General features: G+C 41.4%; 1 protein-coding gene across 3 annotated transcripts; it reads right to left on the bottom strand.

The window, feature by feature from the left end:
• Positions 1 to 2,225: 2,225 nt before the first annotated feature.
• Positions 2,226 to 15,357, bottom strand: CIBAR1 (CBY1 interacting BAR domain containing 1). 3 transcript variants are annotated; one of them, XM_033155561.1, is made up of 9 exons: positions 15,238 to 15,357; positions 13,239 to 13,473; positions 11,525 to 11,593; positions 9,646 to 9,747; positions 8,467 to 8,472; positions 6,766 to 6,870; positions 5,065 to 5,178; positions 3,370 to 3,489; positions 2,226 to 2,439 (listed from the first exon to the last, which is right to left on the bottom strand). In XM_033155561.1, exons 1-9 carry the CDS (start codon positions 15,267 to 15,269, stop codon positions 2,365 to 2,367), a joined length of 858 nt encoding a protein of 285 aa, XP_033011452.1. In that variant the 5' UTR covers positions 15,270 to 15,357; the 3' UTR covers positions 2,226 to 2,364. The 3 variants fall into 3 exon arrangements, with proteins under 3 accessions (XP_033011452.1, XP_033011453.1, XP_033011454.1); XM_033155562.1 differs by having other exon boundaries at positions 2,226 to 2,436; XM_033155563.1 differs by lacking the exon at positions 3,370 to 3,489.
• Between the last annotated feature and the right edge of the window lie 1,318 nt (positions 15,358 to 16,675).

Raw genomic sequence — 16,675 nt, 5'->3', positions numbered from 1 at the left:
GTATGGCTAAAGTTCAGGGTTGTAGTTCAACATCATTTAGAAGGCCAGATTTCCCTGCTCTGCTTTTGTATATTGCATGCCATTGTTTGGGTTTGTTTTTCTTTAGACAACTCATTTTATTTCACTTTGAAGCCACCATGGGGATGGATTCTTGAAAAGCTGGTGAATTACCCATCACATACAAATTTTGACAGTATTCAACATTTGGAGGCCAGAGGACACCTTTAAATTTTTACCTAGTAAGAGATTTTTTAAAAAACTATTGGTTCTGGCTATGTTAATCTAAATTCCCCTTGGGCTATCAGGAACAGAACCCCCCAGAATGCCTAGGTGTAACACTGGGCTGCTACTAATGGAACAGGTATAATCTATAATCTCATCGTTCTAACGTGCAGATTCAGATTTCATGCTTGTAATGTATTAGGATTCATTACCGGTACATTATATCTAAGAAAGCAGTGTTTGGAAGTTTGAACTATGAGAGTGTTAGCCTTTCCATCACGTTAAGGTCAGTTTGGAGCAGAAGCCTTACTCTTGGGGTCCAACTGACCCCTGCAGTGCTTTGTAGGTTGTGTGTGTGTTTGTGTGTGTGTAACTAAAACTTGAACTTTTCTCTATTGTGTTTCATTAAGTTGGAAAAGAATGGAGCCTAATTAATTTTACTTACTTAGTGTGAGGTTTTTGTTTTAAATTGAAAGGGGTAGGGGGAAGATGGATTACTTCAAGACAACTGAACGCATTAACTGTTGAGGATGGAGTATAAATTGCTTCAGGTTTTTTTTAAAAAAAATTATAATGGTTATTAAGGGTGTACAGCAACCCCATTGGCTATGGAGGATTAACAATTCTCCCTACGCTCCACTGTAGAACACTACATAACCATAGTACGCTACCAATGAGTGAGAGGTGAGTATTGCTGGTTGTTGTCCTGCATATGACAGAGATGGTTGTAAAGCAAGAGATCAGTGTTAGGGCTTTGCACTTGCTTTTCCATGTTCACTATGGTTCCTTTACAGGCGAGTTTTACATATGGCACCTTTAGAAAAGTCTTCCAGCTTTACCCTCTTAATCATATCATTCCAAGTCCATCTCTGTTCTGCAGGCCACAGTTAAAGAATTACTGACAGAGGAAAAAAATGCTATTTTGTGAAAAATACAAGTATTTATTTATTGTAATTATTCCCAATGGCTTAGATAGTGCCATAATATAGTTGCATTTAAAGTCAATGACAAAACTGAAATTCATGCAGAAAGACTAGACTTTATAATACTGGTAATAAAAAGTTAATGTAGAAATGCTGGTATGAAGAAAAATTGGCAGGTGGGGGGAAACTTTGGCCTTTGAGACATTGCTGAACTGCAGTTCCCACCAGCCCTAGCAAGCATAGCCAGTAGAAGCAACATTTGGAAGGCCAAGGTTCCTCACATCTGAAATAAAAAGAAAATAAAACACCCCAAATATCAGCTGCCTTCCATTTTGTATCCCTTTTGGGAATCACAAGGAAAATAAAATTAAATGTAAATTAGAAGTTCTGTAATACTGAAGGTATTCTTTCACACATACTGAAGCAGCTTAACTGCTACATTGATGCAGATTTTATTCCGTCATCTGCACTGATGCAGCTGTAACTACCGGTAAGTTAAAGATTGAGGGGCAGGATGTTAGGAAAGACCTCAAGTAAGAATAGGCACAAAAACCAAACCTGTATGCTAGCCACCCAATTTAACACTCCATGAATATGGTAAGTCGGAGAATGAAAATTTTGGAATGTTTTGTGACACTTTTATGAAAAGCAGTGCTGTCTATTTTCACCAGCTGCTTAATTTGCTTCCATGCTTTGGCATACATTGGGAAAAGGAAGATTAACTTGGTTGCTAGGGATTGGGGCTATGTTTGCTATGAAGGTTGTTTATGAAAAGTCAAAATGTATTCTGAAATAGAATCATAGAATTGTAGAGTTGAAAGGAACCCTGAGGATCATCTAGTCCAACCCCCGGCAGTGCAGGAATATGCAGATTTCCCATATGGGGATAAGAACCTGCAGCTTCAGCATTATGAGCACCATGCTGTAACCAACTGAGCTATCCAGGTCTTTCATAATTATGAAACTCTGAATCCCTTCAAACACAATTTACTGACACAACTTTATTTTCATATTGCTGAAATCTACTTTTAGCGGACCACTGAATTTCATACCATTAAAAAATCATAATTGTCAGGTAACTGATCAGTTCTTTCTTTACTGTAGTTTAAATGAATAGTCTTAATTGTGTCCATCACCGAGCATCAACAATGAAAAATATCACTTTGCAGGGAAATGCTTTCTAGTCTCAAAGGTGCTCTCTTCCTTGGTGGTTTTGATGCTAATCTTCATAGTCATCCTCATTGTCATACTCTTCATCTTCCTCCTCCTTTTTCAATGGATTTCTTGAAATCTGCTACATAGAATATGACAAATAAGAATTTTTAAAATTGTAACCAAAAAAAGCATTAGCCTTGAATGAAGTTAATCTGCATTTAAAATATATATTCAGTATCTTGTTTTTTTAAAAAAATATTTTTGTATACAGTATGGCAGTGTTTTTCAACCTTTTTTGGGCAAAGGCACACTTGTTTCATGAAAAAAATCACGAGGCACACCACCATTAGAAATTTTTTTAAAAATTAACTCTGTGCCTATATTGACTATATATAAAGTAATTCTCTTGAATAGGAATCAAATAAACTCAAAGAAAGTATTTTATAATTACTTTTCAATTTTTCCCACGGCACACCAGGCAACATCTCGCGGCACACTAGTGTGCCGCGGAACAGTGGTTGAAAAACACTGCAGTATGGGTGTGTGGTTGGCAGGTGATCCAGTAGGTGTGGAATAACATGCAGGTGAGCTTTCCTGTAAAAGTCTAACCGAGGGCGGGCCAACTTTCATACCAAGTGGACAGCAAGAGTAATTTGATACAGACCCTGCAGGCCGCACACTGCCTTGGCACGCATGTGTGGGGTGGGAGCGAGCTTCATATTTGCTGCTTTCCCAAAGCTGGGTAAGCGAGACAACTGGCCTTTGGGAAGGTGGTGTGAGAGGTGAGTGGGTGGTGTCAAAAGTTGCTGGTCCTCCTTTGCCTGCCCTGCTTTGTAGCAGTAACATAGACCTTTGGTTCAACAAATGTCAGCACCAGGAATTGTTTGCATAGTGAATAAAAGTAGCACAGTGACAAAAGTTCAGGAGGGAAGGAAGGTCTTCTTACTCTTGAGGAGAAAGGGCCAGAGAAGATGTTGATGGAAATCACAAAGTGAGGTAATTTAATTCATTAATTTCATAATATTTCATGGGATGTAGCTAAGGAAAGCATTGAAGCTTTCTAACCAACCTGAACTATTCCAGGACAAGATTTGGATGAAGCAGTCCTCTGGAGGGGAGACTCTGAATTTGCACGGACAATATCCAAACGAGACTGATGTTCTGTTTGATAAAGCGAACTCCGAAACATCTGTTAAATAAATGTTGGTGTTCAGAATACACAGGAGACCAGAGGTTTTAAAATCTACCTGCTGTGAACCATTCCCCTATCAGTTTGATACCCATGGAAACGCACTGCATGTCTGCCCCACAGCCTCAGCACCTTGCAAATGATTCTGAAGTGTGTTGTCTAAGAGTGTACATGGTTCATATGGGACACTGGCCAGTCCTGTTAAGCTTCAGTTTGTCCAATTATAAAGCTCCACAAGAACTAGGTAAGGTGCAGCACAGGTGCCTAGAGCAGAGGCCTGATCCGGCAGACAATAATTTTTTTCTGTCCTCAGCAAGATACTGATTGTGGCGACAGCAATTTTTATTTATTAAAAAAAGGAAAAAGATTCAGCATGTGGGAGGCAGTGGATGGTGCCTAGTGCCCTAATGGGGATGCAGATTACTCCTCAGTCATCCGATCAATCATTTGATGAGCAAAGGGGGCAATAAGCCCTCTCCTCACCTCATCTGCATGAATTAGTGGCTGTGTGTATCTGCAAGAGTGTGACGAGGCCAAACTCGCATGCAGCTTCCAGAGGGTTGGCCAAGGATGAATGCAGCTTGGAGCCAAAAAATGGTTAGCCTGCCCTGCTATATAGAGCCCACAGGATTTTTCTAGCATACATTCCAACTAGAAAACAGGTGTGCTACTGCCTTATGGCCAACAGATACTGGCATAAATTCTAGTAATTCTACCTAACTTGCTGGAGTGGATGTCTGAGGCAAGGTTGCAGGGATAAAATGCAGCTAAATGGTGGTTTGTCTCTACGGCTCCAAACTTGTCTTCATTTCTTTCTTTCTTTTTTGAACTATGCCTTACCATGAAGTGAAATGGTAGCCTAAGGGAGAATAGACCAAGCCTTGCAGCTGATCACTACAGGGGCTGGCATGTGAGATTTCCCTTAAGAAATCTTTAGAAATATTCCACCTTAATAAGTTAAGATCTAAAATTCCTCTTAAATCTTGAGACTAGCACTAGCACAGGCTTCATTTTGTTCATCATGGCTGAATACATTAAGGATTTTCAGTTATCTGAAGTTCACTGAAGAGTTGCCAGTGGCACGACGACTACATATTTTATTTTTATTTATTGAAAGTTATACACTGCTTGATTGTAAAAAACAACCCTCAAAGCGGTTTACGAAAGGTAAAACCATGAAATCAAGAAAAATTTACAATCCTACGTTAAAACATTAAAAAGTTAAAATACTAAAACACATTAAAACTTTTTAAGTATCTAGGTAAGCTTGCCTAAATAGGAATGTTTTTGGCAGGCGCCCAAAAGAGTACAGTGAAGGCGCTTGCTTGATCTCAATAGGCAGGGAGTTCCAAAGTGTAGGTGCTGCCACACTATGTGCCAATTCCACTGATCTAAGGGGTCAAATGGGTGCATATTGGGTAAGGTGCTCGTAGGTAAACTGGTCCAAAGATAAGCCTCAATTAACATTAAATATTGTGTAGGGAATATTTCTGTCTGGGCTGTTAACTTAAAAAAAACCCAACAACAACAACAACCCTGCAAAGCACTACATTAGAAGTTCATCATGTTTCTTACCTCTAGGTCTTCATTCTCATCAATATTTTGTATAGTTTGGTAGGCAGCAGTGTAAATTTCTAAGGCTTTCCCATGGAATAGCATTTCAATTGTTACAAATTCTGAAAAGATATTCTAAAAACAAATGAAGGGAGAAAGTGTTACAGTAACTGCTCTATATTTATAATAAAGGCAGACTAACTGGGTTGTCACTGTATGAAGACTGGTAGCCTGATTAAACTCTATACTGTATAAAAAGAATATGGATCATTACATAGCAGCCCTTTGCAGTTGTAATGGCAGCCTCTCATAGGCTGAGGCTTTTCTTGTATTGGCCTATATGAGGTCAATGAAGCCCCAGCTCAATTCTGCATACAGCCAAGTACTTGGTCTTTCCCTAGATACTTTTACCTCACCCCACCCCTTGCCATTCTGGCTAGAAGCCTTCACTGTTTTAGCATTTCCTACCTGAACCCAACTGCACTTTCACTTCTGTTGTTCAGGGAGCTGCTGCATGGTAAGAATTACTTTTCTGTTTAATCACCCACAAAGTTACTTGTTCCTTACAATTAATAAACAACATGTTAGTGCTAGGAACCTGACCAAATTCTTAACTAAATGAGAAGTCCACTGCTCTGGCCCCTCGATTTTTAAAGTTCTGCACAAGACTGAAACAGCTTTACCTATTTTTATAACAAGTAGAAACTAGCTGTGAGTGGGCTGTGATACTACATTGCAACATGTATTATCTAAATATCCTCAATTACAGTTTTTAGACTTTCCTTTAGCATTCTAGTACAAGCTGACACCTCATTTTACCCACAAACTGGGGCAAACTGGTACCACACTGGGGTTCCTGTGAATTCCAGCAGCTGCTCAAAATATTTCTTAAGTTAAAAATTAGCCAATATGAGCTACTTCATAGTTCTCCACAGTTATGGGGTCAGTTGTCCTGTGATGTTTCACCATCATTTCCATTTCTGAAACTAAGCAATCAGGTCTCAATTTATCCCTATTGAAATGACTGGGAAAATAAATCTGCCAAAGGCCTAAGCTAAACGAGTCCATTCTATCCCCAGCAATGTCTCAAAATTGGGTAGTTAAAAAAAGTTAGTATTTTGCTTGTACTGTAATTCCATTTTTTGTAAGTATACCACAGGAGCAGTGGAGTGGATTTTCTGTTTAGTTTATTTTGTCTGTACATTCCTCCGTGTGCAAGCACATACAAAACCAAACCTGCTCCTTAGGATATGCTATATTCCTTCTGTTATATACTATGACCAAACATTTCATCTAGGCATTTTTGGGCTTCTTTTTTGTACTGCTTTCTTCTCTAGTGCTTCCTGATAGCACAAGGGTTGTCTATTTGGTGGTTTATAGCTTTGTTCCAGTTGCATCACAAAAGAAATAATGCTCTACATTTTTTTTTAGGGAACAACATGGGGTCTGATGTACCACAATAGATTTTGTGCTTTATTGATATACCAATGAAAACTTTAAAATGAGATATAAAGTAAATTTTATTATGTGAAATTGAAGTCATTTTGAAATTATAATTGTATCTATTTCTAGCTAGGACAAGGGGACCTGTTGGTCCCCAATAGCAGATTAATGTTTGTTAAAATAAATGGTGAAGGAATATTAAATAGATGGTCTAAATGGCTCTTTCCCTGAGCCATTTTTTAGGTTGTTGATTTATATTAGATACACTCACTCACACACCTTAATATCTCTTATTTTTTGTTTTTCAAAGTTGTCAATGGTTTCTTCCAAGTACCGACTTGTCCGCGTGGCATCCAATGAAGCTCTTTGTAATTCACTTTCAGCCTTTAAACAGAAATGATAAATAGATGTTATTCCTATAATTTTGAACAGGCGCTATTATTTAGCATGCCCTGCAAATATGAACCACTATAGTGGTAGCTCTCAGAACAAAGCTATTAATCTGTGTACCACTGTATTTCATAAGAAGAGCTCCCCTGGATCAGACCAAAGTAACCAGAACTATAAACAGTGGTACCCCGCTAGACGAATGCCTCGCTAGACGAAAAACTCGCTAGACGAAGGCATTCGTCTAGCGGAAGGCTGCCCCGCTAGACGAAAAAGTCTATGGGGCTGCCTCGCAAGACGAAAAAAATTCGTCTTTTTTTTTTTCGTTTTGCGGAGCGCGGCTGTCATTCCCGCTCCGCAAGACGAAAAACCCGCTAGACGAAAATTTTCGCAGAACGAATTATTTTCGTCTAGCGGGGCACCACTGTAAGTGCAGTTGCACCATATATTTGTTTAATGTCATCTGATATTAGCAGTTTTATTTTCAAACCCTTTCCTAATGATCCCTAACTGGAAACTCGCCCTTTTCACAGTTTTGAGTTATCAAAGATCTCTTTACTGGCCAGTAACTGCCAGTTCAGACTTCCAAAACATATGTGTTACACTGCATCACAGCTACCATTACCATTTCCACGGTTTGGAAAATAACTGGCCTTATGGCTCACATGCAAAAATGCCGCTAATACCAATAAAGGATTTTTCTTTTTTTAATTGCTTTAAGATCATAAACTCTGGGTGGAATAAAATTTGGGGTTACTGTGCTGATGGAAGGCACCCAACAACTGGAACAGTTAAGCAGTTTGAAATCATTTCTCTTTACAGCCCCTGCAAATCTCCAAAGGCTTGGAGTCTGAAGGAGATTTTGTGGGACAAGATGGGGAAGGAGAAATCTCCAGAAATTTATTCCCTCCCCTTCTGATGGATGTCTTTCATCAGTGGAATAACACCAACTGAAGTCTGCCCTCTATGTAAGGCAATAGTGTGGAAAATGCTATAGCGATCAAAGTAATGGTAAAGGTTTCTGTTGAATGAATGAACAACTTTAAAAAGCACCTAACCGAGTCAGAGCTGAATTTCAGGGCACTTCACCCTGGTACTGTCTCAAAGACCTTTGCTACACTACTGTCTCCTGCACCAGAAACATAGCTGTCAACTTTCCCTTTTTTGCGGGAAATTCCCTTATTCCAGTGCCGTTTCCCAATGCAAAAAAAGGAAGGTTGACAGCTCTGACTAGAAAGGAAGACTCTTATAATTGAATTTCTAGCATTTTTGCCTTTCCCTAAGAATTTTTTTGAAGCCAAAACAAGCTGACCACTACATGCGTGATTTTTTAAGCAATAGAACAATGTAATAAACATTACATTATACTTCATCTACTTTTTCAAGCTGCTGTTTTACCAGAAAAGAACATGATCTGTTAAACAGAGCCTTAGAGCAGCTGATGACATCTGCTGTTTATTGGCTTCACCATAATGATTGTAAAAAAGATAAAGTAACTTGTACAGCTGAGATGCTGATATAAAAATAACTGATGAAACATAATTATCAATTGTAGAATTTAATCTGATATTTCATCCAAAAAAGAAGACCTACCTGTGACTGAAGTTTGCAGTAAACGAAGTATTTTAAGTTATGGAAACACTACTATTCTACAGACATAAAAGCCTATTTATATACAAATAGGTCAGTTGGTTCCCAGTGTCTCTTAGGCATTCAAATGAATTTCTGATGGATTTAAAAAAAGAAAATCTAGAACCTATAACAAAACAGGGAGCTAAGAAATATTATTTTCCTCTCAGGAGCTTCATTGATAGACAACTCCTTTTAAACAATGTTATCTGTTGATGTTGCTATCAATCAGCCAGAATACTTTAGGGCAGAGGTTTTCAACCTTTTTGAGTCCACGGCTCCCTTGACCAACTACATTCTTTCTGTGGTTCCCTTGTGGGGCCCAGGAGCCCAGTTATGTCACCCCTTGCCTGCAGAGCTGGCAGCCTCACCCTTTTTCCAACACCCTTGTGGGATGCTCCCTCAGCCTCCTCTCCTGTCCCCTCTTATTGGAAGCCCTCTGGGCAGTCAGTGCTGCCACCCCGGTCTCTTAAGCTGCATGCCCTTGCCCCAAAGACAACTGCCTCACGAGGGCCTGGGAAAAGGATGCCCCCAATCTTAGTGGCCCAACGGAGACTGGTCAAAGGTGAACATGAGACCAGCACCTTACCTTAGGAGGCAGCAGTGGATGCTGCTGGGCCTGCATGGCAGAAGGGCTCCCATTCAGCACCAGTCACTCAGCTCCCAGGCAGGCTATGCACACAGCAAGCACAAGAAAGGCCAGAGCCAGCCTGCCCAGTCTCCCACTTGTCTGTCCATTCCTAACAGAAAGGACTGACGAACTGGCTGGCTCAGCTCCCTTGCTTACTCCAAGGCTGCCTCAGCTCCTGGCGACCAGCACCCCTGGCCAGCCCCAGAGACACTATTCGCTTGGGGAGCTTGTAGCCAGGGCCACTGCAACAAACAGCTGTGCAAGCCTTTAGGAAGCAGAGGTGTGAGGGCATCAGAAGGAGGAGGAAAGGAAAGAGGGACAGAGTCCAGTGTTGCCTGCCGCACCCCTGACCATTATTCAAGGCACACTGGTTGCAAACCACTGCTTTAGGGACACACTAGGTGGAAGAAATTGCACTGGAGAGGCATATCTCACACACACATAAATTTTGCAACAGTCATCTAGTAAAGTGTATATTTGAAAGCTGCTAAACACTTGTTTGCAAAGGATACAATAATGTGCCGGTCTGATGGATTTCGTTGACGTGTCTTTTCAAGCTGAGAGAGCTGTTTCGCTTCTCGATTCTTTGCTGATAAAGTTGCTTTGAGATCCTCCTGAAATCACATATATGGACACACTCAAAGTCTAAAGATTTTACAGAAAGGATTTCTGTTCATTTGAGTTCCTGATAACTAGCCTTCAAGTCAAAGCAGTTTTACCACACTAACCATTCACTTTGTCTTGGAAGTTACTACAGTGGTACCTTGGGTTACATACACTTCAGGTTACAGACTCCGCTAACCCAGAAATAACGCTTCAGGTTAAGAACTGTGCCTCAGGATAAGAACAGAAATTGTGCTCTGGCGGCGCAGCGGCAGTGGGAGATCCCATTTGCTAAAGTGGTGCTTCAGGTTAAGAACAGTTTCAGGTTAAGAATGGACCTCCGGAACGAATTAAGTACTTAACCAGAGGTACCACTGTAATCGAGACAGGATTATGAACTGGAAACTGCTTTTAATGACAGGGCTGGTGCTGTGCTTTTATTGTAATTATCTGTATGCTACTAGATTACATAAATAGTTTTGATTCTATTAATATTGGTTTTTAAATGATTTTTTGTTTTTAGCTATTCCTATTTTATCTATAAGCCGTCTTGTGCCCCTGTTGGGTAGTAAGGCAGGATATAAATGAATATATAACAAAAATAATCAGAGAGGGATTTTTTCTAAAGAAAAGTTTCTCTAATCTTCAAGAAATGCTGTGGGTACCCATGAAATACTAGGATTAATACAAGACAATCTTAATCAGATATTACATGACAAAGTTCAATATACACAGAATATATGCAACTGCCAAATAAAAGACAATAAAGTAAAAGAAAACAAGAAAAAAACTTGATTCTTCTTATAATAGGCAACGAAAGGCTGAAAACAGAACTCCCATTTTTCCCCATTCTTAATGGCAATATTTGCACTATCTTTCCATAAAATGTCATCTTAAATGCATGGGAGGCAATCCTAAATAAGTGGTAATTTCCCCCTTCTAGGCCTATAGCTTTTCAATATTTCCTATGGATACACTTCTAATGAGGGATTTGTGTGCTCTTTCCCATGTCTCCATGGTTTCTTCCTGAAATTGCTGCAGCCAATTAGAAAAAGAGATACAAAGCAAAAAAAAACTGATTTGTACTCTTGCTCCCTAATTTATCTGCTTTTTCTTGCTCTTTGATTTGTCTGATCTCATTCCCCCTCCCTCTCTCCATGGTTTCTGCCTGAAAATGGGAACTGCTGAGTAGCAAACCCCCAAATACAAGGAAGTAAGGAAGCTAGCTGCTGTTCAGATAAGTGAATCTGCCAAGCATATAGCAAGGTTTGGGCATATTTCTTTTAAGTGTGGATAAGTGAATTTTGGTATAAAGAGCATGCAGATAGCAGGACCTGTGTGTATTCTGAATTTCAGTCTCATAAGTGCAAGGGTTGTCTCTGGTGCTGCATTTTGAATAGGATTCTGAAACTGCATTAGTTCAGAATGTGGTTGCTAGATTACTAACTGATCCACATCATTCTTGTGCTGTCCTAAAAGCATGACATGAGGTCAACAGAACAGCCTTTTCCTGCTGTGGTTTCCAATCAATATTCAGAGGCATATTGACAACCATATCCTCCATGACATTGTCGTAATTCTACTTCATTGGATGACCTTAGGTTCTGGCATTATGTTCAGGTATGTAAAGTTTAATTATTGATATGACATTTTCTTGCTGAATTTACCAACAATTGATTACTGAAATACTAATTTATGAGATCAGAAGCATCAGTTGGACTTGCTTAGTTATTTACCTTCCTTGAAAAGAAAATAAACATGCAATGGAAAACAAAATCCATCACCTACTCTCTTAAGTTTTATGATGGTCCCATAACATTTCAGAGGTTCAACAACTTTTGCTTCAAGTCTTTCTACCTGTAAAGAGGAGCAATGAAGTATTATTTTAACTTTAAATTTTGACTATCAGTCTTAAAACTGGTATTGAGGAAATTCCAACACACAACTAAGGAAGAGGAAAAACATACTACAGTCCTGCAGTAAGAAAATTCAATTTTGGTTTTGGTATCTCAAAAATTACATCTGCATTTTTACTTTAAAATAGTTGATTAATTATCTGCCTTTTACTGAAAGAATAAATTGAAATACAAATGACATCTCTCAAAACACTCACTACAGTTATCTTTTTGAAATATTGAAGAAAATAAGCATAGTAGGAAAGAAAACATTTAATACTGTCCCCCTCATTCCCATTTACAGTAATAAAGCAGGACCAAAGTAAACACAGGTAAATAAATGTGTCATTAACTTTCAGAACCATCTGGTGAAATTTGCCCCATCATTTGAAGATTTAGTTATGCAATTTTATTTAAGTTTCTAAATGAGTCCCCCCCCCAAAAAAAAACATGGGGTATTTCTGCAAGGAAAGGTTTACTGGATGATACAAGGGGGGAAAGCAGAAAATGCCATGGTGATTTGTGTAACTATAAAACATGACCATTTTGAGAAATGCAAGGCAGCAAGGATGTCTCCATCCACCTTCATGTAGACTAGCTGCAATTTGGATCTTCTACCACAGTGGCTATTATGTGAAATCATGATTTGACATATGCTATCTGAACGCTTGTCTCTTCTTTTTGTGTTTATTAGATTTGAAGCCAATAAGGCAGGCGTTTTTTTTTTTTTTTTGCTCTTTTGCTTAGGAGTGTTTTAAGCACCTTATAAATTACGATGATCAAAAATAAAACAGGAAGAAACAGCTGTCATGAGAGCAGCATTGGATCTATGCAAGATACTAACATTTATTCTTTTGATTGCTGGAAAAATTTCCAAGTCATGTCAGCTTTGCAATCTGTCTTTGCCTTTCTAAGCCTAAGAACCCAACTAGCAACTGTATCATTCTTTAAGGGGGAAATGTGCAGGGTGTGCACTCATCTCAACAGTGTTGAACACAGGCCAGAGTTCATGAAAGAGCACATAATAACAGAATAATCATCTTAAAATGGCAAGATGGAAGAACAGTGGTGTAACGGGGGTGGGGGTGGGAGGAGGAAGGAAGCAGCAACAGGAAGAAAAGAGGAGCAGTATCAGCTTAGTATGCAGAACCCGTTTTTGAGCCTACACCTGACTGCCCACTTTCCCCCCAAAGTTCTTTACGATCATGGCAGGAGTTTTATTTTATTTAAAATACTTATATACCACAATTCATGAAAATAGATTCAAGGTGGTCATGAGTACATTGCAGCTACAGTTTCAAAAATGGCCACGGTCATTTGCATGAGGTAGTACTGCTGCTAATTCCCCAGTATTTACTGTATATTGTTAGCTGATCAGTGGATTCTGTGATTTCTTTGGGCTGCATCAGAGCAAGAAAAGATGCCCTCGAATCCCCCTGAAATCAATGTGAAAAAGTTAAGACTAACTTGTCTCATAGGGCCTTAGCACAACTAACATACTCTGGATCCAACCTCTTATTCTTGAGTGCATAAAGTCATGTGTGCAAATAAAAGTAATAGCTTATCATTTAAAATACAAACTTTCCACCATGAAGTGTATTGTATACCTCTGCATGGCGATAATCTTGAAGTTTGGAAAACTCATTTGCAAAGTTTTTCAATCCATTCCTTAAACTTGGTGTTTCTGTCGCTGCATAAGCATGAATCTCATTTACTAGAAGATCTGCTTTGTCTCGCAGTCTGGCAGTTTTTCGCACATATGCTGCAAATATTTGGCACAATTCACCAAAATGTTTTTCCACTTTTGACACAGATTCTCGTACTTGACGAGTCTGGTTGTCCCTAGACAAAGAAGTTAAAGCATTATGGTCAGGGAACATTGACAACAGCCTAAACAACTCTGGTAATACTACAACAATTATTTTGATCTCAGTTCATTTGAAGAGAAGAAAAAACAATCCGCTCTATTGGTAAGTGTGTAGGGTGAATATCATTAATTCATAGAATTCTAGAGTTGGAAGTGACCATAAGGGTCATCTAGTTCGGCCCCCTGCAATGATGGAATCTTTTCCCCCAATGTGGGGCTCAGACCCACGAACCTGAGATTAATTAACTGAGCTATTGCTGCTGTTAATCTTCTGTAGCTTTCTCAAGTATACTGCCCCCTCTATCAAGTTTGAACAGCATACAGTATAGGAATACTGTATAAGTGTTCCAAGATTCCCCAGCTCCTGGGATTCCCCAAATGCCACTTCTGATTATCTGCTGGAAGTAATAAAAACGTTCCTGGGAGTTCAGTGATGTACAATATATTTAGGGCATGTCTTCAGTTACCTGTATGAACATGCCCAAGTATTACAGTGTTCAAAAACCTGAATGCCAGCAAGAGCTGTTACGCTGGTGAATACTAGGGGCAGTTTTCTCAGTGGTGGCCCCACACCTTTGGAACTGCCTCCCCGCATCCCACCAAGTGGTGTATGCTCTTTTCAATGCTAGCTATTAATATATGAAAACACATTTATTCAAGCCTGCATTTGCTAAATCATGCTGCTGCTGGTGTGTGTGTACTTTGCAAATGTATCTTCAGGTGGTACCAGATGAGGGCCGTGTGTCCTGAAAGATGGGTTAAAAAAAGTTTCCATGGGCGTAGCCAGGATTTTTGTTTGGGAGGGGGGCAGAACCAAGTTAAGTACGTACAGTATATCTATTGTTTTACTTAATGGGGAGAAGCTGCCCCCCTGGCTACAGGCACAAACCTTTCAAATACATATTAGAGCTGCATTGCAAAAATAGTATAGCTCATTTTCTAAAACCCAGAAGGATTACATATTCCATAGTCGAAACAAAATAGAAAATTCTTTCCAGTAGCACCTTAGAGACCAGCTGAGTTTGTTCTTGGTATGAGCTTTCGTGTGCATGCACACTTCGAAGAACAAACTCAGCTGGTCTCTAAGGTGCTACTGGAAAGAATTTTCTATTTTGTTTCGACTATGGCAGACCAGCACGGCTACCCACCTGTAACATATTCCATAGTATCTTAAAACGTGTGTGTGGAATGGAGAAAAGAATGAGTCATTACATCTCCCGAGGGCGATTTTGAAGCAGGCGCAACGACAGCGAAGTTGGGGTGGGGTGGGTGATTCTAGAGACGGGGCGCTTGAGACTGGGGCCGGGCTTCGTTTCTCCTCCAAGCTTTCCAAATACGCGCACCCAAGGATTTGAGCGCCGAGCTAAAATACGCATAGGGTTCCTGAGCGCGTGCAGAGTGCCTTTCCCCAAGGGGCCGAGCCACACTCGGGGATGGAAGTGAAAGGGGCGGGCTACTTGCTTGTTAGGATGCAAACCCGGGGGCCCACTGTGAGTGGATGGGTGTGGTGGGGGGACCCCCAAGTCAGCCAAACCTACCCCCTTCCCGAAACCCCCAATTATGGGGAGGGCGCGGCCATCGCGCGTCCTCCCGTTCACCCCAAGGCGAGCATCCTTGTTCGCTGCGCCTCCCCCCGACCCCGGTCTGCGAAGATCCCTCGCTTTGCGGCCAACAACCAAGGCGGAGGGGAGTTTGTCTCCACTCCCGCCCGCCCCTCTGCCTCTCCGCAGAGCCGTTACCTGGCGTCCAGCCCGCGGCCCAGCATCAACATGGCGGCGGCGGCGGCGGCGGCAGAAGCCGCAGCGACGACAACAGCGGCGGTTAGCGGAAGGAGCCCCGGGCGCGCGCGCGCGATCGCTCGCTCGCGGCTTCCAGCCGGTTCCCTTGGAAACCGAGGACCGCCCACCCGCCCACACAGTTGCGCGGCCTAGTCTCGCCCACACGAAAAAGCCGGCCTGAGGGGGAGAGAGGCGGCCCAATGAGCTCGCCTCCCTTTCACTCCTCGGGAGGGCAGGGCTCGCGTCTCTTCCCTTCAGAGTCAGTCCGGGGGAAATGACCGCCGTTATTTTAAAAAGGAGCCCTTTCCGGGCAGTACTTTTAGAACGGGGGGTGGGGGTGGGGGGTGGGGAGAGAGGATTTCAAGATGATGCTGGACTCCAACTCCCATCGGCCCCGGATAAGGTAGCGAGCTGTGAGGAATGATGGGAGCTGTAGTCTCAACGGCGGCTGGAGACCACAGACTTCAGAGAGCCCCCTGCCACACGTAGCCTTCATTCCTCATTCATAGAATCATACAATTGTAGAGTTAAAAGGGGCCTTGAGGATCATTCTAATAGTCCAACCCCCTGCAATACAGCTGCCCCATACAGGGAATAAACTTGCAACCTTGGCATTGTCAGCACCACGCGCTCTAACCAACCGAGCTGTCCTGAACGCAGTTGTTTCTTTATTTGTCACTTTATGTCGTTCATGGCAATCCAAAGCGACCTGCAAACACTCCAGCCAGTTACATGAGCCCCTCACCTCGCACAAGACAGACAAGAGCACGAATGAAGGAGGGAAGGGGGCGCTTTGCAATCTCTGCAGCATCTGCTGTTTCTTTGGATAGTGCAGAGCCATCCTCAATTATTTTGCCACCTGGAGCGAGGAGGGAGGTGACCCAGGGAGTGGAGGTCACTGTGGCTGTAGGGCTCTTCCTCCTCTCATTTTTTCATCTGGGCTGGTGTAGTGCAGCAGGCATAGACAAACTCAGCCCTCCAGATGTTTTGAGACTACAATTCCGACCATCCCTGACCACTGGCCCTGTTAGCTAGGGATGATGGGAGTTGTAGTCCCAAAACATCTGGAGGGCCAAGTTTGGGGATGCCTGGAACTTTGGGTGGCTAGAGAAAGTGATAGCAGCGCAAAACAACTAGTGGGGGTGCAAACAGTTTCTTACTGCTAAAACCACTGATTCCTCTCACTTGCTCACCCTGCCCTCCTCCCCATCCTAATGGTGTGACAGACAGAAAGGGGGGGGGGGTTTAAACAAAATAAAATAGGTAACAGAAATAAGATCATATTGGAAAATACAGTGGTTTCTGCTCTAACAAAATTCATATACACTGCTTGATTGTGAGAAAATTTCTAGGTGGCTTAGCTATGCAGTAGAACCTCAAAGTTAATCAGCACAAAGCT

The sequence above is a fragment of the Lacerta agilis genome, chromosome 7, assembly GCF_009819535.1.
Source record: "Lacerta agilis isolate rLacAgi1 chromosome 7, rLacAgi1.pri, whole genome shotgun sequence".
In the NCBI taxonomy this organism is placed as follows: Eukaryota; Metazoa; Chordata; class Lepidosauria; order Squamata; family Lacertidae; genus Lacerta; species Lacerta agilis.
Note: the sequence above shows the minus strand (reverse complement) of the source record. Positions and strands in the feature narration are given on the sequence as shown.